The 26808-nt window shown below is 41.7% G+C and overlaps 1 protein-coding gene across 12 annotated transcripts in view; it reads left to right on the top strand.

Moving 5' to 3' along the window:
* Positions 1-26808, top strand: part of shank3a (SH3 and multiple ankyrin repeat domains 3a) — a 209004-nt gene that overhangs the window by 52155 nt on the left and 130041 nt on the right. For 10 of the 12 annotated variants that reach the window (XR_007961621.1, XM_052060202.1, XM_052060200.1 and 7 more), the window contains 2 exons: positions 10632-10654; positions 10788-11086. Coding sequence is in view for 11 of the 12 variants with exons in the window: in XM_052060202.1 (XP_051916162.1) it covers positions 10632-10654; positions 10788-11086 (322 nt within the window). In the remaining variant the exon portion in view is untranslated. Of the gene's footprint in view, positions 1-7787; positions 7882-10631; positions 11087-26808 lie in introns of those variants that run through there. The other 2 variants (XM_052060204.1, XM_052060205.1) reach the window with 2 other exon arrangements.

The following is a 26808-nucleotide window of genomic DNA, read 5'->3' as shown; positions in this document are numbered from 1 at the left end:
AACAGGACAGTTTTTTGAACCAGTCAGACTTCAATTTATTCCTCACAGGGCCAGAGAGCTGCGGCTCATCACATCAACATTTTTCTGTCTTCTGATTGGCTGCTCAGAGCAAGCCGAGATCAACTGTCAAAACACGTCTACGTAATCTACACAGAATAATTAATGAAAATAATCAGCACCTCTGTGGAATATGATGCTTATTTCATTATTGTCATGTTCTTACATATTGATTCTGAACTGCTCCACATGATTTGTGTGGCACATTCGTATACTTTTATATTGTATTTTTTATAGTATCGATGGTTTCTGTAACTGTGATATAAAGAGTATGTATACATTAGTCCAGTACATCCCCAATGAAAGCCCAAATAATAAATGCACGGCCTGCATTGATAAAACTCTGTTGTACTCCAAGGACCCCTGCATTGTGTTCTCCTTGCAAAAATGACCGATCAATAGTCCTAAAATGCCCGGAGTAGATGACTTAGCAGAAGCTTATGTCACCATTTAAGCGGGATCAAAGGAGCCGATCTTGATGCGATAATGACAAGCGTACCTTCTTCCACTTGGTTTGCTACACTAATTAGGGGACAAAAGTCCTTTTATTGTTACCGTTCCTCTCATTAGTGTGGCAATCCCCCACGCGGCAAACGGCAGTAATTATTTTCTTCAATTTTGCATGGATGCAAACATGAAGATGGAATGCCGGGTGCTGTTTTGAGGCAGCAACAGAGCAAACATTGTAAAATATTCATACACCGGGAAATTTGCAGATCATAGCACCAAAACTTGTAATTGGAGGCAGATGTAATGACTAAAAGTCAGAAATCCTCCTCTGTTACCAGTTTGGCGTCCACCGGAGTCTGGTGTGTTCTTGTTCTCATCGTGATTGATAAGCCTCATCTTCATGCATAATTTGATCAAAGATTTTATGATGATTGATCTTTTTATCTAATTAATTTGCCGTCACTTCTGTGGCTCTGAGAGCCCTCTGGGGGATTCGTCAGGAGATTGTGTGGGGCCTTCTTGTTGAATCATCTTCTATTATCTGATAGACGAGGAAGACCACTTACGGAGTCAAAGTGAGACGTGATAACAAAGGCCAATTAAGACCAGCATTGCTCAAGGCAAAATGAGGGCTGCTGCAGCCAAGTGGAGACTGTGGACTATAAAAATAGAACGTCCATAGATAAGGCACAGGAAGTGAGTTGTGTTTGTCTACACTTTGCGCCACACATCCTCAAACGTTACAATGACTTGTGGAAATATTATTTTTCTAGCATTTATTCAATATCCTTGTTGTTTAGTTTGATCATCATGCACTCATTTGTAAAGCAATTTGGCACACGAATGGAACAACTTTGTTCTACTCGTCACTTGCCCAGATTTGACAACATGACTGGAAATCAGGACACATCACGTAATTTTCAGATGATCACGATCAATTAAAAAAGATCTTCGGATCACGGAGGTAAAGGTTTGCTGTGCTCTGTGTTGAGCTGAGCTGTGGACGTGCAGTCTCAAAACATCAAATTAAGTGCTTGGGTGATGCAGTACACTTAGCACATAGGTTCGGCTGAAACCGCATTATAGCAGGGGGTAGGTTTACACCAGGGTTAGGGAACTCCAGTTCCTCGAGAGCCATATCCTTCCTGTTTTAAGTCCTTCCCTACTCCAACACACCTGATTCAATTCAATTCAGAGCTTGCTAGTGAGTTGATCGTTTGAATCAGGTGTGCTGGAGTAGGGAGGGACCTAAAACAGGCAGGATATGGCTCTCGAGGAACTGTAGTTCCCTACCCCTGGTTTACGCGATCAGGATTTTGTAGCCGATCTCAGATTAGCAATTTAAAAAAAAAGTGAACCAATCAGCGATCCGATTAGGAGATGGAATAATGCATCGAATCAATTGAAACAACTTGTTTATTTACTGTACAGTCAATTCTATTCACGGGGGATTAGGGCTGGCCCGGTCCACGAATAGCCAACACTTGCAAATAACTGACGGCCATTGAAATGCAGTCGGGAAAAAAAATGCAAAACGCAAGACAAGCATTCAATATCTAAAAAATGGATGGGAGAATCCTAACAACCCTTCCAAATAAAACCAAATTCTTAAAAAATATTGGAAAACATGATAAACCTTGGATTATTAATGATGGCAGTACAGAACATCCCTGGAGTCTATGAGGTTTTGTTTGCTGTCATGTTTATTTTGCAGATCCAATCAATGATGTCATTGTTCGATAAACAAATGATGACATAAAAACCGATCTCTGATTCATAAAATGTAAAAAAATATATTAAAAAAAAGATGACAACGGTAATGTATTCAATTAATTGATTTATACAATGATTGTGAGGGACTGATGAATGCTGTCGTCATATTTATGAATGCAATTCGATGACGTCCACCACACACGTCCGCGGAGTTCAGATTATGTCTGCATACTCCTGGATCAATTACACCAAAATGGCAGATGGTGACCTGTGCCACAACTTACACCTGCTTTCATTTAGTCTTAAATCAAGTCTACCTTCTGTCACCAAATTGTCAGGTGTGCCAGGGGCATATAATTGAAGACACCCTCGGTCCGCTGGAAATATGCTGCACTAGACTTGCCAAGGCACGAAAATGAAGTTGCGCCAATTTTTGCACTGAGCATGCATGAGCCTGTCGATGAAAATAGAGCCCAGTGTGTGGTCTACGCATGGTGACCAACACAATACACCACACACAAAATATCTCTACCAACCAAATAGGATTTGTCGTACATTTTCAACAGGATTGTCGACTGACCATTTCTCATACAGATCAGGGAGGAAAACCCCCTGATAGCCGGCACTACACCACAAGAAAATCGCTCAGAATAATATTTCAGAGACATCCAAGAGTGCTGATGATCTGAAGGGAGAAAAAAAATCCTGAAATTCAGCCTGATATTCGGTATGTCTGAACCCGACTTTAATTGGCTGGCAGGTTTATTAATGTCTCTCCTGAGAAATCCATTGATTATTAATAGTAATTCTGCATCAAAGACCCAGCTGCACAAGCAGTAGATCAATAGCTAGTACATTCACATCTTTTGCTGCACACCCGGCAGGAATGTAATTACAATTTAATCATGAACCACTCATGTCTATCTCAGTTGTAGATGTTTTTGACCCTTTTGTTTAGCTTGCCATTTCCCCTGGTAGCTTCACGCATGCTGTTTGTGTGTGTGTGTGTGTGTGTGCGTGTGTGTGTGTGTGTGTGTGTGTGTGTGTGTGTGTGTGTGTGTGTGTGTGTGTGTGTGTGTGTGTGTGTGTGTGTGACAGAGAGCCGCGTGCTGTGTCAGGGCATGGTGAGCATCCGAAAATGTGGCTTTGGGACAGTGCTTCAGTGACTGTAGAGTATTGATTTCAAAAGCTTTTAGCGCGTGGCTAATTTTCCATATGCAGTGTGTGCATGTGGCCGAGTGATTGCGAAATGGAAAGGTAAGGAAAGGTAAGGTTTATGGGGTGTGTGTGTGGGTGTGTGTATGTGTGTGTTTTACACAAACCCATTGGAGGATTTTCAGGCCTCATTGTCAAGTCTTACAGCTGGATGAGTTTTTTTATTTTTTGGACGCAAACCTCTGGAGCCAGAGATATATTGAGATATATTCCAGCCACGAGAGGCTTTAAGCACATGTGTTTTGCTCAACCATTAGAAAGTTGTGAGATTAACTGGTGTTGATTTGTCAGCACGGTGTGGTTTCCTGCATTGAGTGGACACATCTACAGCGTCTTATAGCAGAGACATTAGCTTGATTTTTTTTTTAATCCGCATTATATCATATTTTTTAAAGTATTTGAATAAAGTATTAAATTGCACCATTGCTGTGAAGTGATTCCATTTAAAATCTTGATGAGTTGGGCGTGCAATTTATCGGTGACATTCATCGCTTTATTATGTTGCACCCCTGCGGACAACCTACTATAACAAGTAGAAGTATGAACGTTCATTATAATGTAGCCGAATTGTCTGCACTATTCGTCAAGTTGGAGCTGTTGAATGATATTTCAAGCTAGGCTCATCTGTGGAGCCATAAAACACAATTTTACGACGAACAAAAGAAGCCTCGCAATATTCACATTGTCCTTTGATGTTTAATGCCGCTCCGCCTGTCCAATCAATTACCAAATTCAACCTCAATGGGATGTAGCACAAAAAAAAAAAAAAGGATGCCCGTGTGGGAGCGTTTGAAAGAGAAAAATGTGCCCCTGAAGAATCGGGGTTGGTAAATGGCCATGACATTTGCTTTACACGGTGTGGAGGAGCATGAAGCACACTGTTGTAGGTTATCACATTTACTCCTGCTATTCATGCTCCGTGGTTGGTTACCCGTGAGGGACTGACACTTGCTGCCGCGACAAGCCTTTCTCCTCCACCTGAACATCAGAGGTTGTGACTCTGGCTCTCCGGCATACAGTGACCTGGATCCACGCTCATGCAGCTTTGCATTCCTCTAAATTATTCACTTTGTTTTAGCTGTGCCGGAGTGCAAAAGACGGGGTCAAGTCAAGTCAAGTCAAGTCAACAGTATTTATAGAGCACTTTCAAACAGCCATCGCTGCATACAAAGTGCTGTACATATACATATAACATATACAATAAACGGTAAGACGAATCAGTAATAAGTAATAAGTAATAAGGCGGTAGAAAGCACCAAGCAGTAAAACCAATAGCAAATCTAAGTCATGCTGAGTCAAACGCCAAAGAATACAAGTGAGTTTTGAGGAGGGATTTAAAGATGGGCAGCGAGGAGGCTTGCCGAATGTTCAGTGGGAGGTCATTCCAGAGAGATGGACCAGCAACAGAAAAGGCTCGATCCCCTCTGAGCCTCAGTTTAGTTCTTGGTACGTCTAGCAAAGACTGGTCCACAGACCTGAGGCGCCGGGCAGGGGTGTAGGGGCGTATGAGCTCAGAGAGGTAAGGTGGCGCGAGATTATTCAGAGATTTGAAAACAAAGAGAAGGATCTTAAAAATAATTCTAAAATGAATGGGGAGCCAGTGAAGGGATGCCAAAGTAGGAGTTATATGGTCCCTCTTACGAGTACCAGTCAAGAGGCGAGCAGCGGCATTCTGTACCAGCTGAAGGCGCTTGATGGAGGACTGGCTGACTCCAAAGTACAGGGCGTTGCAGTAATCGAGCCGGGATGTGACAAAGGCATGAATTACTGTCTCAAAGTGTTCATGTGAGAGGAAAGGTTTTATTTTGGCCAGCTGTCTAAGGTGAAAGAAGCTGGATTTAACAACGGCACCAATTTGCCGATCGAGTTTGAAATCACTGTCCAGTTTAAGTCCCAAGTTTGAGACCGTTGATTTCAGATAAGGAGATAGGGGGCCCAAGTCTACAGGATGGAATGTACAAGGTCCACTGGGGCCAAACAATATCACCTCTGTCTTCTTTTCGTTGAACTTCAAGAAATTTTGTGCCATCCAGGTTTTGATTTCTTCCAGACAGGATAGGAGTGGCCTTAATGAGAAGGTGTCTTTCTTGCTCAGTGGGACATAGATCTGGCAGTCATCTGCATAGCAGTGGAAAGGAATACCATGTTTCCTTAAGATGGAACCCAATGGGAGCAGATACAGCGAGAACAGCAGAGGCCCCAGAATTGAGCCCTGTGGAACACCACATGACAGGGGAGCAGTGCGTGATTCAGAGCAGCCAAGGCTGACACAAAAGGTCCTGTCAGCTAGATAGGACCTAAACCAATCAAGAGCACTCCCGCCAATGCCCACCAAGTGCTGCAAACGAGTCAGGGGTGACATGAAGATGCGAACTAATGGGAGGTGAGGTGCTGCTGCTCGCTGAGGAATGGAAGATAACCTCCTTATGATTCCACTCTTCAGTTACTTAATTTCCCAGGTGCAGTAATAAGGCAATGGATCTGCATCCACAATTGATAAAGTATTGAAAGGAATGATGATATTATTGTGTCCTTGGTGTGCACAGAACACGTGTTTCAGTTTCATCATAATTCAGGTTTAAACACAGAACACACGTTTCGGTTTTATTTCAGACGGGATTCAATTTGGTGGGATTTTAACAGTATCTGGGATTGCAAATGGGCAGAATAGGATATCCATCCATCCCTTCAATAATAGATAAGGTGGCAGAATGTGAGACGCTACTGCTGATCTGTAGAGACCCAGCCGGCCATTGTAGAGATCGTCATCAGAAACTGAAACAATGACCAAACATTTCCTTAAAAAAATAACAACTTTCTGTCCGCATCTTTTCCAGAATGCTCTGTTCTTCATCTAAATTCAGCTCAGTGCACGGCATTGGCGATACATTCGAATCTCTACATATTGCAATGAAAATAGGCTTTCATCCCCGACGGGAAGACTCGTATTTTCCTTTGTAAAGGACATAATATGACATATTCATTGTATTTCATTCAAGTACATTTGAATGGGAAATGTCACTTTCTTATTGTTGACCTTCAGCAACACTGAAAAACAATTAGACGGAGCTATTATCGCTGAAAATTTTCCCAGAATAGAGAACGACTGTCCACAGGTTACTGTCACCGCTGTATTGATTCATTTTGGACTTTTGCCTCCTTACCGGGTTCATTGAACATTAACACAAGTTGGTCAACATTATCGGAGCTCGAAAAACATTCCAAATTCTTCCAAATCTAGGACATTTGACCTCCTCTCTCTTTCTTGTTTTCAGCTCAGCGCATATGCGTGCGGTTGGAATCGTAAGCCGCGGCCTATTTCTTGTAGATTTTGCATGTTCTCCCCATGATTGCGTTGGTTTTCCATTGGGTTTTTCTTACATCGCCAAAGCATGCATGTTAGTTAGCTCTTTGTCTAAAGCAGTGGTTCTTAACTTGGGTTCGATCGGAACCCTAGAGGTTCTGTGAATCTGTCTCAGGGGTTCGACCGAGCCTCTGCCATGGAGGTTAAGACATACCAGACTCAACATGTCAATTTGTTGTGGCACGCCCACTTGGCCATCACTGGCTGCAAATGATCACGTTACATTGCTGTTCCAATCAGTGCTGCGGGAAATCGAGTTCGCTCAGTAGTCACCGTGTGACTGTCGTGATAGGACGTCATACAATTCTTAAAAAAAATACATTTATGCCATGTAATTTGATTGACTTTTTTCTGTTTTTCATAAATGTGTTTTTTTTAATGTGTTGAATTTGTAAAAAAACAAAAAAAATCACGTTTATTTTTCACTAATGAAGGGTTCAGTGAATGTGCATTGAACTGGTTGGGTTCGCTACCTCTAAGAAGGTTAAGAACCACTGGTCTAAAGGTGACTGGCTAGTCCAGGGTGTTTCCCGCTGTATAGGCTCCACCTCACCTGCCACCCTTAATAGAACGGAAAATGGATGGACAGACGGGTGGATGTTACTTTTTGAAGTGTGTGTGGATCAATACAATCATTTTGCAAAATAAGGTGTGCAGTAGACTACAGTTGAGAGACATTTTTAGGAACTGGAACTCCAATTACAAAGCAAAACTCATCTTTCTATTTACTTTTTCAACTGCTTAAAAGAGACTAATTAAATCTTGGTACATTGATGAAAATACCCAAGGATCGAGAATCATAGATGCAATCACCCTCTCCCTGGAGTCCTGTTCAAAGTAGCCAGTTTTAGGAGCTGTCGTGTTCTGTCCCAAGCAGATAAACCATGGCTCACCCCACCCCAACCGACTGTGCCAAGGATAGTACGGCGTTGCGTTGCCACGACGACTACTGAGAGTAAATCCTGGCAGAAACATGGCAGCCGGAGAAACTGCATTGTATGTTTGAGTCTCGAACAACTTGGAGAATTCCAGATGCAGTAGTCAGTGGTACTTTGCCGTTCTCTTCACACCCTGGCATGCAGGTGGAGTTCATGTGGCTTTTTCTGGTGGCTATGCTAATGACTTTCGTGTGGTTTCTCTATGAGCGTGTTTTTATGTACCGCTTTGCAGAGCACTAATAGCACTCTGCATCCAACAAGCTTTTGGTTTTTGACATGATATTGCTTCTGTGTAGCTCGTCCGTCACTTGTGACCAAAAGAAATTAAGTATGCCAGGTCTTTGTCATTAAGGAAGAAACTTGGCGTGACAATGTTTATCAAATTAGAGGCAAACGTAGGCGGTTGACATAGGCGGGTCACTAAAAACATTTTGGGTTATGTAAATTCACACAGACTCATCTCTTTGGAACTGGCCGCCACTTGTTGGCGTCTATGACATTTGACCAAGATAAAAACAATTTGAATAATCAAGAATAAACTGTCATGAGGGGATTGGTAATAAGAAAATTCTTACAATACAGTTTCTCCCTTCTTTATTACATCTCAGAATTTTTAATTTTGGAAGAGATTTCAGCAAGCATCATGAAAATTGACATTTGCTTTCGCAGGCCACATGAAATGATGGGTTGGGACAGATCTGACCTTGAGTTTGACACCTGTGGGTTAGTGATCAATGAGAGACCGTCCTTTTTGATGTATGACAAACTCTTGACGGGAATTATTTTTGGCTTGAGATGTGTGAAAATACGCAGAAACTGTGACTGCGACACTGCACAGCTGTCACGTCCCGTGTTTGCCAGCAGGGGCGGGCTTTCTCTCTGCCGCCCACACACCTGTTAAGCATTGGTCGGTGATTACTCTGCCTTTATTAGGACGCTCTGGCAGTCGACTCACTGCCGGAGAATTCCACGCCGTGCCATTATTTCTCTCGCTCAGATTCCTACCTTGATTACTCGTTGCCTCCTAGCCTTGTGGCTGTTACTACGCGTCATTCTTCTCGTATGAAATTTATACACTTGTCTAATCAGACCTTCCTCGCCATTTGTTTTCCGCGAGCGTTTTCGGTTGTTCCCTTTATTCCTTCCCTGGTCCTTATTTTGACCAGCGCTTTTTGTTATTTTTACCTGTCGGGTATTTTGTGTTCTTTATTAAAGACTCCCTTTGTTCTCTGACAAAATCCTTTTACGTGTCTGCTTTTTCGGGGATCCACCTCCTTATTTTGTTGTGCACGAAGCGATCTTTCCATCGCTTCGGGCACAACGTGACAACAGCCAATTTTCCGTTTGGTCAGCGACAACCTGTTTCTCTCAAGTAGTTTGGTTCATACTCTGAAAAATGCAATGGCAAGCTGTCTGGTCCAGCTGCGCACTTTCTTACATGTCGTTATGTTCAATTTTTAATACCGTACCATTCCAGTGGGTCATTTATGTCGTTTTTGTTTTTTTAATTTGGAGTTTACATATATCTGCCATCTTTTGTGTGCAGTCATGTACACCGTGTATGTCCAAGCACATTACGCTCTGTAGCAGTGGTTGCGTCACTCCCCTGTTGACAAGTATATTTAAAATTCCAACCAATCGCAGCATCCTCGTCCCGAGGCTGCAGGGTCAGCGTGAGCAGCGACACTGTCTGCGAATTCTTTGGAGCACAGCACTGACTTAAGATCAGACTGAATAATTCAGGAACCTGCCAGAAATGTTTTATGGCCCATTTTCCTCCCATCAGAAGCTCACTTGTTCAACCAGCGATGTTTCACATAATCGTCAAAGCCTTAAAGTATTCATTTTATACAACACTGAGTTCATGTCCTGATCTCTTCTCATGAGTGTTCCCATGGGTGTCTTCATAACTAAGAATTTAGTTTCTGTCTCATGAAACAAAATGATTTTATTTCATGAAGATATGGCCAGTTCTAATAAAACTGCTGTCATTCAAAGAGTACAGTATTTCAATTTTCGTTGGGGGCTGCCGATGGAGTTTTGCAAACTTTTGCAAACTAAAGCCAATTAAAATCACAATGTCCTTGGCGGAGGAAATAAACACCTTTGATGAGGAAACCCTTCCCACTAAAACATGGACATTTATGATTGTTTGCACTTTTTGTCAGTGTGTTTTTAGCAGATAAATAAAGCCGAGCATGACGGTCACATCCTGCCAGTAGTGATCTGTACAAACACCCGATACAGCCGCACCCCTTGTCCTACTACAGTCACACATTGGAGCAACACTTCTGATTAAAGCAGTCAAGGGAAACCTATGGCCTGTGGGCCATGCATTTTCCAGAGTACCGTACCTCCAAGTACAAATGATTACAATATTTTACAAACACTAACAGCAGACTAAATGCTATACAGTACAATGAAACCTACCATAAAAAAATATGGCAATTAAGTATTTGTATAGTTGTGCCCCTCCTACGCATTTAACTTCCGTGAACACACCTATATGTCATTTTAATGTGTATGTTTGCATTAAGCTGGCAGGCTTTTGTTGGATGCCATTTCACGAGTGGTGCCACAATCGATTGGTCATCGATTTGTAAAAATATGTGGGATTGGAAAAATATTGGAAAAGTTTGCGACCGACTTCTGGTGATCAATGCCTGTCCTTGCCAATCACAAAAAACAATACACAGCTTCTCATACCCACCCTTGATTGCAGGGATTCCTTTTTGTGCTCAGATTCTTAGAATGTGTCGGGTTGGACTCGTCCTGAATGCTTGTGCACTTCTAATCGTCTGGTTTTTTTTCCCTCTCCATCTCCCTTCTGTTGCCTCCCCTCTTCACCCCGTCCCTGGCTCTTCTCTCCCTTCCCTTTTTTTTTTGTTTCCCAGGCGAGAGATGCATGCTCCAAGAGGTGTGTGTGTGCCGTGTGCGTGTCAGCCACAAGGTTGTGTGTCTTTATGTGTGTGAATGTGAGGGAGAAAGAGAAAGAGAGAGAGAAACATAGTCCAAGTCCTTAACACGGAGCATGCCTCTGCGTCCGGCAGCCGGCAAACATGAGCCACCCAGCCCTCCGCGGCAGGACCAGCAGCAGCAGCAGCAGTGCGCGCACACACACCCGCGCGCACTCCCCTCTTACGCACACACCGCCAACGGCAGCCAGGGTGCCAGCACCGACAGCGGCAGCAGCTCCCTGGAAGAGGACATCGTCGGCGCCGGTAACGGTGACAGCGGCGTACCCATCGCAGTCTCGCCGGCGTTCCTACCCGCCGCCACTGCATCCATGGAGGAGCCCACAGGCAACACGGTCGTGATCCGCATCGGAATCCCAGACCTGCAACAGACGGTAAGAGACAGACTGGAGACACGCCTCTCCCCTCGCTATGGTTACTTTTTTTTGCTTCAGTCATCCACCGGTGTTTTCTTACTTTCTCTCTATACCTTCCTTGTTTCATCACTCTGTTCTCCATATGTTTCTTTTTTTTCCCTCACTTGGTTTATCCATGCTGCTGCCTTTCCAAAAGCCCCGCTAATCAATCAAGCTCTTCATTAAACGGGCTGCAGTTGACTTTGACAATTGGCCACTTAACCCTTACGTACTGTTCATTTCCTATGCACACATAGTATATCGTATCTTCCCAGTCAATTTTGGCTCAGACTGAGACTATCCCTCATAATCTTTTTCTAAATCAAATTATGAACTACAGAATTGTTCAAATTGTAATAACAGCTTGGGTGACTTTATTAAATGGATGGTCAATCCTTAATTAATTTCTGAGAAAACGTTGCCGGTACCTGTTTGTCCAGCAGGCGTACATCTCATGCTTGTGCCAAGGCACCCTTTGACCTCTGTTTGGCTTGTCCGCCTTACGTTTATCATGTATGATCATTCCTGTGCCGCTTAACTATTCCGGTGTTTCGGGATTTTCCCCATGACATTTTAAAGACCAACAGGTGCATGTTTCTGCAGAAGCCTGTGCAATTATAGCAGGAATACTGACAGTTCTCGGACAGTTTAAAGATCTTTTTTGAACACTGTTACCCCTGTCTCATTAAAAAGAAACAAAAAAAACATGGCACGTGCAGCTTCATAGCTTCAAGATGCCCACCATCACTACCATTTTCCTTGTTTTTGGGCACACTGATAGATCCCAAATCCATTTAAGTCAACATGGTCAAATATGACCCAGAAACACAAACTGTGTAGCACCTGTACAACGGAATGACATTTTCATTTTTAGCAGTATTTTCATGTTAGCAGTATAGAAGATGGATTGATGTATTTTTGCTCACTTTAGGAAAAGCCATCCAAGTTCACGATAAAAAGAATTATATTTAGGATACATTACATTAGGATACATACATTAGGATATATTTAGGATGATAAGCATTATAAATCTTCACAGTGGAAGTTAATGTGTAAAGGTATTTATGACCCAACTGGCAAACTTCACATTCTTCTTCATAAAATAGTTCAATCCATTAGTCAGTGCCATTGATTGCTTCCTGAGAATCCAGTAAATGCATACACAGCCTCTTTTTCGCCAGAAAATTCACAGCCAAGCACATCATTTTCTAATGTAAAAGTTGGAGGTCATGCCTATCCTCGCTGTCTATTTCCGGTTTTTAATCAAAACATAGCACGAAGGGCACATTTTTTAGACGCCTTTAGCGTAGGACATCAATATAATACAATACAACATCAGTCACAGACATCAGCCAATCGGTCATTCAGATGATTTCTTTACGCTGACTTGCAAGCACAAACTGGTGATACGAACGCTGCATGGGGGAAGTGAACTCAATTAAACTCACTTCACAATAAGCATCACTTTAGAAAATATTGAAGAAGTCATCACAAAAGATTCTCTCGTTTTTTTTGCCACTCCTAATTGAAGTTTACTGTCAAACGAAACGTAAAACAACGAGAATGACACATTTTGTATTTAAAAACACTCACTTAAAGCTACCATATAATCGAAAATCCTTTTGACGAGCTAATGATTAGCATAGATAGTCTGCGTGTTAAAACCGCGGTCGATATTTCAACACAAATGGTGAAGCAACACACGGTGACAGCTATCAGAGTGATTATAAGCATATATTCTTTATCCTCTGTAAAAATGGCTAACATTATTTTAACTTAGTGAGTCACTTAGAATGGAGTAGTGGTGTCAGTTCTTCATTTCTTGTTTATTTATTGCATTCTATTTTCTGTGTTCTCGATGTTATTACTTTTTGTTTTAAAAATGTACAATATTATACAGTGCTATTTTGCTTGTTAAAAAAACATAATTGGATGGATGGCTTTGATAAAGGAAACTGAAAAAAAATCGAGCTCAGTTTCACGGATCAACAAGATATTGGGTGGTTGTGTCTGTCATATTAGGACGCAGAAAAACAGTCTCAAAGAGCCATGTCTGAATTTGAACAGAAAGCCATGTTAATTTCATCAAACCATTATTGAATTTCAGGGATCCGACTTCCCCAAGCTCGGAAAGTTGCCCAAATGAGCACCACCGTGACACAAGACGCGTGGGCAACACTATATTATCACATTTTTTGCTTTCTGAACTGTGGTCATCATGGTCAAGGATTCATGATGAAAAACCGGGTGCAAAGGTCCCAGCAATTCCTCCTTACTACTTTAATCCAACCAAATCGCTCCTACCAAAAAAAAAGAAGTTGTTTGGTCGATTATTAAACCTGGAATGAGAATGAGACCTATTTTGACCTGCTTGATCACCATTTTCTTAAAACGGAATGTCGTATGACGTAAAACAGAATCTAAGGTTGTCGGCCACAAAACAGCAGTGACCGACCGGTTCTTGTCCTGACCGGTTCTCTTAAAAAAAAACAAGTCTGGAATGAGTGCTGTGAAGCTGAACTACCTGTTTTGAAGGACATTACTTGTGAAAATGCTTGCAAAATTTATGCCGTTACAAATCTTTAGTTGTTGGGCTTTACATTGTTGATAGTACAGGCGCTACTCGATTCATTTTTGCATCACATTTTCAGGAGTGATGTGAACTGAATTTGTAAGTAAGCCGTTAACTTCCCGTCATACTTTGAATAATACTTCCATGAAAAACAAATCACCCAACGCCCTGCGCCTGGAACTGACACAATGATGTTAAACAGTGATATTCAGTGGATGAATTATCGGTACTCAACACAAACAAACCACCTTCATGCGAGGCTCATCAATAGTCGCTAGTATAGTAGCCTAAATAACACACGGGCCAACAAATACAGTGGACCACTGGATTCTACAAAAAAAAAACATGCTTTTATTTTTCTTCCCAATGCAATTATAACAGGTGTCAATTACCGTATTTTCCGCACTATAAGGGGCTCCGGAGTATAAGGCGCACCTTCACTAAACGGCCGATTTTAAAACTGTTTTCCTATATAGGGCGTACCGCATTATAAGGCGCATAGAATAGAATCCACAATAGTGGCTGTGTTTGAGTTATGCATCCACTAGATCAGGGGTGCCCATTAGGTAGATCCTGATCTACCGGTAGATCTAAGACAGGTCCCAAGTAGATCCGAGGAGTGTCGAGGAGAAAAAAAACAATCATTTGTGCGTCTTTGACCATGTTAGTAATATATTTTGTGTGTTAATATACACTGCACACTAATCATCAGTCTCATTTTCACCAAAAAAAAAAACATTTAATAAATAAAATAAAGCGGGTAAATCTTAAATTTACGGTGGCACGTGATTACGTCACCGGAAGTTCGTATCGTCATGATACGTCTTTTATCGTCATGATTCTCATTCAGAGTTTACTTCGTGTACAATTCACAGAGGGCACGAGCAAAGAATAGGAATCTTGGAGGGCCCAGGAAAGCACTTTAAAACGGTATGTGTGAGCTACGATAGTTAACAGGCTGCAATAGTGCGTGGCATATCTCCGTTTCAGGCTGTTTCTCATCATGGCGTGCGCGCGTGTGTGCGTGTGTGCGCGTGCCGGTAAGGGTAGATCCCAGGATGTTAGTTGATCGAAAAGTAGATCTTTGGTCCAAAAAGTTTGGGCACCCCTGCACTAGATGGAACTATGCTAAAGGAAATACTGATTTATTTATATCGAGCTTTCACAACCGTTGCAGCTGTAACAAAGCGTTTTACAGAACATTTGAAATACTATGCCCAAGAAATAGAAAATAAGTATTGATCCGTATATAAGGCACATCGGATTGTAAGGTGCACTGTCAGCTTTTGAGAAAATGAAATGCTTTTAGGTGTGCCTACTAAATGTGCTAAGTGTGTTCTCACTTCTCGTCGGCCACTCTATTCCCCTCGAAGAGCAGTGCACACTAGCACTTTGAACAAATGATACAAGTCATTAAATTAATTTTTTTGCATTCACACACAATGACGAGGTGGACTCAATGGCCGCCCACAAAACTGGACATAATAATAATAATAATAATAATTAATAATACATTTTATTTATAAGCGCCTTTCAAGACACCCAAGGACACTTTAAAATAACAAAAAAAAAAACAATACGGCATCTGAAACTCAGACCCCCCTAAAACATGAACAAACTGAAATTACAACATAATTGATTTCACAAGATGCCACCTAAGTTTCATTTTTATTTGGACAATAACGGAGGAAAAGGTTCCGAACAAATCTAATCAGATGATGGGAGACGTTACAAATGTCAAGCTGAATATGTGGCGGTATGCTGCAAATATTTGCATGAAGAAAGACTTAATAATCACATTAAAAATGGGAAGGACTGCTGTGAAAGAGTATGCCTTCTTGTGCTCGTGCCAGGTAACGTTATTCACTTCACAAACTAGTTCACTGCATGTCTGCAAAATGTTAATTGTCATAAAGTGGACACACTGCATATGTTGTATTCTTTAGACTGCGACACTATTGAGCGTTTTCCCGCAATTTAGGTCATTAAAGGTTTGTTGATTAAAGTCACAGTGCACGTAAAAACTTTTTTTACATGACCTAATCAAACAGTCATTGCTCATAGAATTAAATGGATCCATTTAGCGCGGAAGCATAAACCTCCCTATGTGTACTCTTTATGCCAGTCCTTCAGCTTTAGCTATTACACACAAGAGCAATGCTGGAGACATATCTGGTGACAGTTTCCTGTGTAACAACACGCAAACACACACACACACACACACACACACACACACACACACACACTTTTATTTTTTTGCTAATTCTAATGGGCCCCTGTCATCTGTCCTCGGCTCACCTTCTCTCACGTTTCCTCAGGAGACTCGTGTCCGCGAATGGTGACGCAAAATGCAGATTGACCTTTTTTTATGGGGTGTCACGATGCTGTATGCACTCTTGGCCCTGCTGTCCTTTGCATTTATTTGGTCGTCTCATGCGTTTATTATTGTTGATCATCCATCCGTGGTGGGCAACTTTTGTTAAATTTGTGCTGAGGAAATGAAAGGAGCAGCAGTAGGAGTTGAAAAGAAAGCCGAGAATTCCCCAAAGGTGCTGCGGAATCGCCGTCTGTGAATCAAAAAAGATTTTTCTTCTCTTGGTGGCACACACACACACACACACACACACATCTACAGTTAGTACTGAGGAGCTTGGCTTCAAGATTTTGATCACATTTACCCAGCATAATTCAACGTGATAGCGCTTTATGTCAGTTCAAGGTCTATTAGCTGTGTACGCCTTCACTTTGTGCAGTGCGTCCTCCAGAGGGTACGTGAGATTAAACATATATTTTCACAATATACAAAGGTTAATGGTCAGTGTCACATATTTTAATTCTTGATAAAAAGGACGGGCCTTTTGGGAGGTGTTTTTTTTATTTCATTGTGTGGAGAGTTGCAACGGCATGGATGCATTTCCGACACATTTCTGTAAAGGTACTGATAAAATACCACGAGGAGTCACATGAGAAATTTGGGAATTACCTTTCATGCAATGTATGGCTCACAACTGGGAAGTGAGGTAAATGGATAGGTATTGTATATACACATTGTGTTTTGTCATATGCAGACAACTGTGAAAAAATACCAACTTTGTTTTGCTTCCTTTAAATCACAGGTGTCAAAATCAAGGCCCAGGGGCCAGATCTGGCCCGCCAGGTCATTTTATGTGGCCCGTGAAAGCAAATCATGTGTTTTAAAATCTGTACCAAAATGCCACATGTAATAAATAACATTGAGATTTTGCAAACCTGTTTACACTCATTTGAACAATAATTGAACAAACTATTATAATCGACTTGACTGATTTCAAGGCTAGTACACTGAAACTCCTCTACAACGAAATCATGTTTGTAGCAAGAAATTTTTCACAACAGGGGACTTTTCACTGCAGCAAATTTTTATCTCGGATGTAAACACGAACACACACAAAAAAACTATATTTGTAATTTTTATTCCAATAGTGCATAAGTATGAGCATACACTTATTTGACACTTCATATAGCCAGTGTAGAAAGAAAAAAAAGGGAGAAATTTATTTATTGCGAAATTTACGATCAGCATTTACTTTCACTTACATCAATTTCTTGCATAATGTCTTTTATTTTACTTCCTCCATCTTTCATTTTTATTACCTTTATCCTGTCTTCAAGCGTTAAAGCTTTTCTTTTCTTAACTCCTTGGTATGCAGAGGTCCGTTTTGTCGCCATTTTAGCAATGCAACGTTCGTGCTGCGTCTGAAACAAATACTTTCTGTACTACTGCGCATGTGTACACCAGTGTGGTGGTTGCTGTGGCCGTTTCTGAATGAAGCAGTAGAGGTCGCTGTGGGATGCTGACTTTGGATTAGACTTTTGCAGAAGGCTTGTTTTCATTGTAGTGAATCTCGTTGCAAGGCAAGAGCAGAGCAAAAGATTTCGTATAACGGAACAGGGGGACATTTCTTTGTAGGGGGAGCCGAAAAGTGGGAATGGCTTTCATGCATGAAAATGTTTTCACACTCGGGGGTATTTTCACCCATGGAGGTTTCGTTGTAGAGGAGTTTGACTGTAATCTATGAATTTGCTGGGTACAAATAGACATTTTGTGGCTTTACTGTCCAAATTGGCCCGTGACAAAAATGAGTCACTCCTGCTTTCGATGATTGTTGGTTTGTTAGTAAGCAAAAACAACCACACTTTGTACAATGTAAGAACATATTGCATGTTGGTAATGAGAAGAGTAGAGCTGCAAATGCAACTATTTCAACCTCTTGCCAGGTGAGGAAAATGACCAACCAGACCCAACAGACTGATTTGTTTTGAATCCATCCATCCATCAATCAATGTCAAACTTCAGATCCTGAAGTCATGCACTTGGCCACGCCCCTGAAAGACATAAATGCAGTACCAATAACAATAATAATAATAATACATTTTATTTATAAGCGCCTTTCAAGACACCCAAGGACACTTTACAATAACAAAAAACGCAAAACAATACGGACTACATTATATACATTAATGGTACTTTATGAAGCCGCTTCATTCCTTTACTTTGGCTTCTACTACAGTACCGAAGAAAAATCCAACTGCTGCTTTTTTCAACAATCAGCCCTCATTGAACAGACACACGCTTTGAATCAGAGACTTCCATTGTCTCATAGGCAGTCGCATTTGATAAAATTCCTGCAGTAATCAAGTCACAGGTGTGTTATTGTTTTATGGTAGCCTGAAGATGAGTGTGTGTGCCAGATCATTTCCTACCTCCGCCTGCTTCCTACCTTACACTGTTTGTGCTTTGTGCTACTGTTTTTGTAATCTTCATTTAAAAAAAAGCATTCAAGCAAAACGTTTTTCGTCATGAGATAGTTGGGTGACACTCATAGCTGTCCACTAGTGTGGACTGAATGGGTGGCAACAATGGGGAAATGCCAGTGTTTGGAGGGCAATGTTTTGCAGTGAACAAACACATTAAAAAGTTGTGGACTGAATTTTGAATTAGTTTGTCAAGAAAATGATGGCCCGGTGTGCGTGGTTAGCACGTCGACCTCACCGTGCAGAGGTACCGTGTTCGATTCCAGCTCCGGCCTTCCTGAGTGGAGTTTGCATGTTCTCCCCGTGCCTTTGTGGGTTTTCTCTGGGTACTCCGGTTTCCCACATTCCAAACTCAGGAACTGTAGGTGAATTGATCACTCTAAATTGTCCTTGGTGTGATTGTGAGTTGTAATGGTTGTTTGTCTATGTGTGGCCTGCGATTGGCTGGCAACCGGTTCAGGGTGTCCCCCGCCTACTTCCCAAAGACAGTTGGGATAGGCTCCAGCACGCCCCACGACCCTTGTGAGCATAAAGCAGATTAGAAAATGGATGGATGGATGAATGAAAGAAAATGAAATTTCCCCAATACTAATATCCTGTAACAAGTCATGACTGTAGTTGCAAGACGTGAAGTGGCATTAGCGCTTTATAAATTCTGACTCCGCGTGGCAATGACAGTATCTGATTGGGATTGAATGAGAGAATGTCTGAATGTGATTGGATGAATGATTCAGAGGGCGGGGCCTTTACGACTGATGTCGACAGAGCTAGTGAGTGAGAGATCTTAAGATAAATTCAAATTGACTTTCCTCACCAAAAGCATCAACTCCAAAAAATATTAAGTTGTGCTGTCAGTAATAAGGAAGTGAGCAACAGAAGACAGAAGCATACCGCGCATCTTTATTCAAGCAGCCATGAGTGACTTGTGTGCACCAAGCGGCAGATTATAGCTGGAAAATTGTCCGCAAGTAGGCTTACGTGTCTCCTGCTGTGTTTCAAGAACGGATCAGGATGAGCAACATGGGAGGACAACACCGGCGACACTTTTGTCTTTTCAACAGCAGAAAGAAGAAGCGAGGAAACCTCCTGCAGGGTTAAGCTTCAAGTCCAAAATGGCTTAATCCTTCCTCTGGTTCTTCAGTGACCGCTCAATCGCAATAAATGCTGGCTCAAGTATGGGATCAAAGCCGGAAGCACTTAACTCCTCAGCATTCCTGTAGGACAGCACGTGCCCTCCTCTGTTTTGTGCCCAATCCAATATCTGCGCCTCTCATCAAGGCTATTGTCATAGTTTTAAGACTAATCAAACATCAAGGGACTCTCATTACTTGTCCATTATCGGTGAGTCTCTCATAATGGGGTTGTGGTTCATGGCCTTCTTCAGTGTACCCATGTCAGAAATTAATAGCGGATCCATAAAGTGAATACATTTATTCTTAATTGTTCGCCACTATCAAATATTTTTGGATATTTTTCATTCCTTTTTTTTCTGATTGTATGTTATTCAGTTAAATGGAGTTTTATGTTCACCGGAAATGTCTGTTTGAATGCCTCAAAATTGGGGGAACATTTTTGTGTCACTGCATTTTTGTGGTTGACTTGCCCAATTTTTATTTTTATTTGTTTTGCATGGCCCTAATTGAAACCCACTAACGAAACACATAATAATAATAATAATAATACATTTTATTTGTGGGCGCCTTTCTAGAAACTCAAGGACACCTTACAACAAGCATTTAAAATCACGAGTACAATGTTAAAAAACTACATCAAATAAGATAAGAAAAAATACAACAAAATAAATAAATAAAACAATGGCTTTATGGTCTGAGTGAATAGGCTTGTCGAAACAGATGTGTTTTGAGGCGGGATTTGAAATGTGTTAATGAGGCTGTATTACGAAGGTCAGCGGGGAGTGAGTTCCATAGCTGGGGAGCAGAGCGACTGAAGGCTCTATTTCCCATGGTGACGAGGCGAGCAGGGGGGACAGAGAGGAGGACAGAGGAGGAGGAACGAAGAGAGCGGACAGGCGTAGGAATATGGATGAGGTCAGATAGGTATGGAGGGGCTAGGTCATGAATGGATTTGAATGTGAGTAGCAGGATTTTATATTGAATGCGGTGTAAAATGGGAAGCCAGTGGAGATGTTGGAGGACAGGTGTAATATGGTTTATGTATGGCGTGAGTGTGATAATGCGGGCGGCTGAATTTTGGACCAGCTGAAGCTTATGGAGGGTTTTTTGAGGGAGACCAAACAGAAGGGAATTACAGTAATCGAGTCGCGAGGTGACGAGGATGTGTACAAGTATAGCAGTGGACTGAGGAGTGAGAGAAGAGCGGAGCCGGTGGATGTTTCGAAGATGATAATATGCAGAACGAGTGATGTGGTTGATATGTGAGGTGAAGGAGAGGGTGCTATCAAGGATGACACCCAGACTCTTGACCTGAGGGGAGGGGGAGATGGAAGAGCTTTCGAAGGGAATGGAGAAGTTGTTTATTTTGTTTAGATTGGATTTAGTGCCTATAAGGAGGAATTCAGTTTTATTGCTATTCAGTTTGAGGAAATTTGAGGTGAACCAAGATTTTAATTCCTGCAGGCAGTTGGTTAGGGAGGATGGTGGAAGTACGGTATTAGGTTTGGTAGAGATGTAGAGCTGGGTGTCATCCGCGTAGCAATGAAAATGAATGTGATGTTTCCTGAAGATATTACCCACGGGAAAAAGATAGATTAGAAATAGCAATGGGCCAAGGACAGAACCCTGAGGAACACCTGAAGTGAGGGGAAAGGGGTGAGATCTAAAACGTTTGAGCTGGATAAACTGGGTGCGGTCAGAAAGATAGGAGCGGAACCAGGAGAGGGGGATGCTGGTGATGCCAATGGAGGAGAGTCTGTCGAGGAGGATGGAGTGAGAGATGGTGTCAAAGGCTGCACTGAGGTCAAGCAGGAGGAGGATGGCGAGTGAACCGGAGTCAGCAGAGAGAAGAAGGTCATTGCATATTTTGAGGAGGGCAGTTTCAGTACTATGGAGGGGACGGAAGCCAGATTGAAATTGTTCGTATAGCTTATATAGCTTATACATGTATTTGTATGTTTGTTCGACTCCACGGGCCGAATATAGCTTGTCTTAATTCAATTTTAATTTCATTCTAAGTTGTTACTTTGTTTTCTCATCGATTTCGTGTCACTTAAAAAGCTGTTTCGTTTGATACAATCCTATGATGTGAACTTGACCATTTTCTTGAAATATTTTTGTGAATTCCTGCTCAGCGTAAGAGATAGAATTGGTTTGGATTTGTAATTATATCCATCTAATTATCTGATCCGCTTTATCCTCACGAGGGTTCGCAGATTTAAAAAAAATGAAAACAAATGGATGTACTGTATTCGTGAAAAGTTTTGGTTGGTTTACAGTATACCATATATTTGTATGATTCCTCTGTGATCCTCTGGGCCTTGAATATGAAACAATCCAGTGAAAAACATTAAGACTGTAACTGAACGAACCTTGTACCTAATCCTTCAAAAAATTTAAACCGAAAGAAAAGCAGCTATGTTTTGGTCGTATTAGCAATGAATAGCATCCCATTCAGTCAGACCTTCAGGCAGATAATTTTTTAAGGTTGTTTTTTTTTTTTTTTTTTTTTATGGCCATGTTTTCTCATTCAACATTTCCAACTCCACCAAAAACTAAATTTTTATGAGTGGGCCAAAAAGAGACAGCTTCCCAATTCTGCTAATGGCTGCTATTCATCTCGCAACAGTGGCGAGACTCTGACATCAACAGTCTGCCCCAGTGCTTTCTTGCTGCATTCATCTGTACTTTCTGTTTGGACCTCGTTTTGCCTCCTTAGCATGCACTCTTTCATCATTTATCCACTTTGTTTCAGTGTGAAGTTAAGTTCGTTCAAATAAAACCCGCCCAGTCAGTGCTGATGTGAATTCCCACCTCCTCTTTCCAAATTCTTCAACTGTTACTGCTTTTAAAAACAAACCAGGTTAAGCCCCTTGTATTGTCACACGAACGCAAGTACTATGAGAGACTATTTCCAGTACCTGCATAGCCGGGGGTTCCAGTTGTGCTGGTTGAGGTCGCCGGTAATCATTGTGGAGTAATTGCAATATTTAAGAAAGAAAGAAAGAAAGAAAGAAAGAAAGGACAGTGAGTAAAAAAAAAAAAGCGTATATATCTATATCTATGTTTATATTGCACTTATAAGGAATTGTGTGCAGCTCTTTTCTGAAACATTTCTTTTTGTGCATTCAAACACTTTGATTTTTCTTCTTTCTACCCCCCAATTTTGCTGCTGTAGATGGTAAATTTCCCCAGTGTGGGACAAATAAAGGATATCTTATCTTATCTTATCTTATCTTATCTTATCTTATAGAGACAGGAAAAAACACAATTTCTTTTACATGAGTATCATAGTATATTACTCTGCAGTTTCCACATGGCTTCAGCCCTCAATTTTTTTGCTGCCCTGTCAAAAATGAACAGGTCTGCTAATATGAGTTTACCCTGTGCTTTCGCTCTGGACATTGGACTCAAAAGTCTCCATTTTGCTTCATCGGCCCAACATTTGAGTTCCTTACTAATAGAATAGTCACATGCATACAAGTGAATGCAGGAGACTCTAGTTGTCCTCCATTGTTGCTGTTTGGTAAAATGTACGGACCTGTGCGATGATTTCAGTGTGCCGTGGTTTTCATGGTGACCTATGAAGTGAAGCTTCCCTCACTTCTGAGTTCAATCCTGGCTACAATAATTGTTAAACATCTCTTCACCTACAATGGGTCGCTTCAGATGGCGGACCGTGGTCTGGGACCGGACCAAGCTGAGGTCTCACACGGACCCGCGATCAATCTCTGTTAAATAGTTACAAAATGTGTCTCATCACACTGCTGTTTTTTTTCTCACATATGTCGCAGACACATGATGTGTTGGCAGATTTATTCAGTATTCGCGTAGCCCTTGTTGTGATTACTTGATAATAATGTGTCAATCAAACTGTTTGTTTACAAAAGTGATTGCAGGATTGGTGTCGTGATATGAGATGAAAACTTGAGAAAGTTGACTCCGAAATCTGAATGCTTACAAATAAAATCCTCCTGAAGCCAGAACAAAATCGTGGTGAGACCCCAGTTTGAATAGAACACGCAAAGATAAGCTAACGGAGCTCAGAAGAAGTAGATGATTGACCACTCACTTGTTTACTCATGTATGGAGGCTCCAGTATTGCATCTTGGCTGCTACAATGATTTCCTTTTTTTGGGACATTCTGCCTGGAAACATGATATCCAGTGGGCATTGTCGCTGTGTGTTTTGCGTCTTTGATTTCACTTTCAGCAGATGGTGGTTCTGGTGTGACTGCATCACTGCACTACTGCAGGCTTCGGACGATAGATTACCCTACTGGGATCTCAACATTCATGTTTTTTTCCCCCTTTCTTTCTTTTTTTTAATTCTTGGCAGCGTTGTTGAGATTTTGTACTGCAGTGGGCAAATCATAATCCTGGCTGCACGTCTGATTGATTATGCAGTGGAAGAGGTCTTAGAGTTCATAATTGAATCCCATTTTTATGGAGTTGCACATAATGTTTGGGATAAAACTCAAGCAAAATTCCAAAATAACGTTCAATTCAGTCACTCCAATCTAAATTCCCCTCCTTTGCAGTCATAAAGATAATCTGATTTATGTGAGTCCGATTTCCTCCTTCGAACTAGTCAGCACAAGTCCGATTTATGTGATGGCTTTAATAAGGATCCGAAAAGATTATCTTGTGCTGTGAGGTAGGAAGAGTGCTTGCTTGAGAGGTGAGAATCCCTCACCACTTTATGATTCAAAGGACTACGATTCAATTTGGTTATGGATTACTGATGCATCTTGAATTAGTCCAATTTTCATTCATTCATTCATCTTCCGTACCGCTTGATCCTCACTAGGGTCGCGGGGGTGCTGGAGCCCATCCCAGCCGTCTCCGGGCAGTAGGCGGGGGACACCCTGAATCGGTTGCCAGCCAATCGCAGGGCACACAGAAACGAACAACCATTCACACTCACACTCACACCTTGGGACAATTTAGAGTGTTCAATCAGCCTGCCACACATGTTTTTGGAATGTGGGAGGAAACCGGAGCACCCGGAGAAAACCCACGCAGGCCCGGGGAGAACATGCAAACTCCACACAGGGAGGCCGGAGCTGGAATCGAACCCGGTACCTCTGCACTGTGAAGCCGACGTGCTAACCACTGGACTACCGGGCCGCCCTAGTCCAATTTTATTTGATTTTATTTTTTTTCGACGTTTCACTGTTGATGAACAGATGGTTAACTGTATGTGTTTATCGTGTTATATTGTTTTTGTCACATGTGTGGTCACTCACATTTTAAGTCTGTTGTACCCCATATTTCATGAGTTTTTTTGGTGGCACGGCTGCATGTTACTTTTGAACTTCATTTTCACTGTAAGAGCTTCGCATGCTCCTCCCCTCCCGGGGAAGAGTTGACTCTAGCGTAACATCCCTTTCCAAGTGTCCTTATCTCACTCGTCCCGCATCGCTCCTCTCTCCGAGCATCTGTTCTTGGGACCCCGCCCCACCCCAAAGAGTGATGAAGCAGAAAGAGAAGAGTCACATTTTTTAAATGAGATTTTTACCTCAAGCCAACTTGCTACAAACTTGATCCATTTAGGGCAAATGCTTTATTTAAGGTTCAGAGAATGTTAGGCGACGGTTCATGATCAAAGATAAGCAGGGCTATCTTTTTTTCTCTTTTCTGATCAACGTCAGCAACGGCCCGATTATTGGATGCCTGTAAAAATTATCCTAAGCGATCAGCACTTTGGTTGGTGCATATTGTTGGCATCGGGTGGAATTATTGTCCATCCGAAATCACCACTTTTCTGGAGACCCACAAAATGGACAACATTATTGAAATGCCAGAAACAACAAGTATTGTGGCATGTCGTCAAGTCACCAGTGCAGTATTAGAGCTCTTGAATGATCTAAGCCAGGGGTGCCCATTAGGTAGATCCTGATCTACCGGTAGATCTAAGACAGGTCCCAAGTAGATCCGAGGAGTGTCGAGAAGAAAAAAAACAAACAACCATTTGTGTGTCTTTGTAGTAATATATTTTTTGTGTTAATATACACTGCACCCTAATCATCTTATCAGTCTCATTTTCACTATTTTTTTTAAAATAAAATAAAGCACGTAAATCTTAAATTTACGGTGGCGCGTGATTATGTCACCGGAAGTTGTTAGCGCTCATCAGTTTGCAATTGCAGCTTGTGATCAGAGCTGTTGCGCTCTATCTTTTATCGTGATGATTCTCATTCAGAGTTTGCGTCTTGTACAATTCACCGAGGGCACGAGCAAAGAATAGGAATCTAGGAGGGCCCAGGGAAGCACTTTAAAACGGTACGTGTGAGCTACGATAGTTAACAGGCTGAAAAAGTGTGTGGCATGCCTCTGTTTCAGGCTGTTTCTCATCATGGTGTGTGTGTGTGTGTGTGTGTGTGTGCGCGCGCGCACGTGTTTGTGCGCGTGCGCATGCGCGCCGATAAGGGTAGATCCCGGGAGGTTAGTTGATCGAAAAGTAGATCTTCGATCCAAAAAGTTTGGGCACCCCTGATCTAAGCGAACTTAGAGCCAGTCACAAGAAGGAGTCATGCCATATCAACGAAGACAAAAACTCCTTGAACTCTGTATTTTCTCCCATTTGTTCAGTCATTACACTGCACTGTGGCAATTGGCCCCGACCTCTCCCAGATCAGTTTTCTGGTTTGCTTTTAAAACAAATTGAGCCTCATTTACGAACAATGTACATGTCCAAATGTGTCTGTCAAATATGCATTTGGCGTGCAAATGTGTATGTAATTCATCAAGATCTTCATCCTTGAATTTGTTTTAACCAATTTAGAACATTGTCAGACCATGCATATGCAAAAATTGTAATGGATCAGCTTTCGAAACACACATCTTTTACCCAAGATGCACAATGTAGTGAAGCGGCAGTTATTTATAAAATCAACTATCATAAAATGATAATACCTAACCCATTTGCTGATAAGTTGTTTAATTTTCTAAATAACTGAAGATCATTTCTCTTCATATTCACCCGGTGTGGATGTGCTTATATATTGCATGAGTGAACCCGCCGCTGTCTGTGTTCGCAGTTGTCATTCAATGAGTAGGGTGTGCAAGAATGCTGATCAAACACCCGTAAAAGCTATCGAGCCACTTGCATTTCCTGGTTAATTCAATTCTTTAAAGTTTAGTACACGTCCATCCATCCATCCATTTTTGACCACTTATCCGGGGTCGGGTTACAGAGGC

This window comes from Hippocampus zosterae, chromosome 3 (assembly GCF_025434085.1).
Source record: "Hippocampus zosterae strain Florida chromosome 3, ASM2543408v3, whole genome shotgun sequence".
NCBI classification, from domain to species: domain Eukaryota; kingdom Metazoa; phylum Chordata; class Actinopteri; order Syngnathiformes; family Syngnathidae; genus Hippocampus; species Hippocampus zosterae.
The sequence above is the reverse complement of the archived record's forward strand: the minus strand, read 5'-3'. Positions and strand labels throughout refer to the sequence as shown.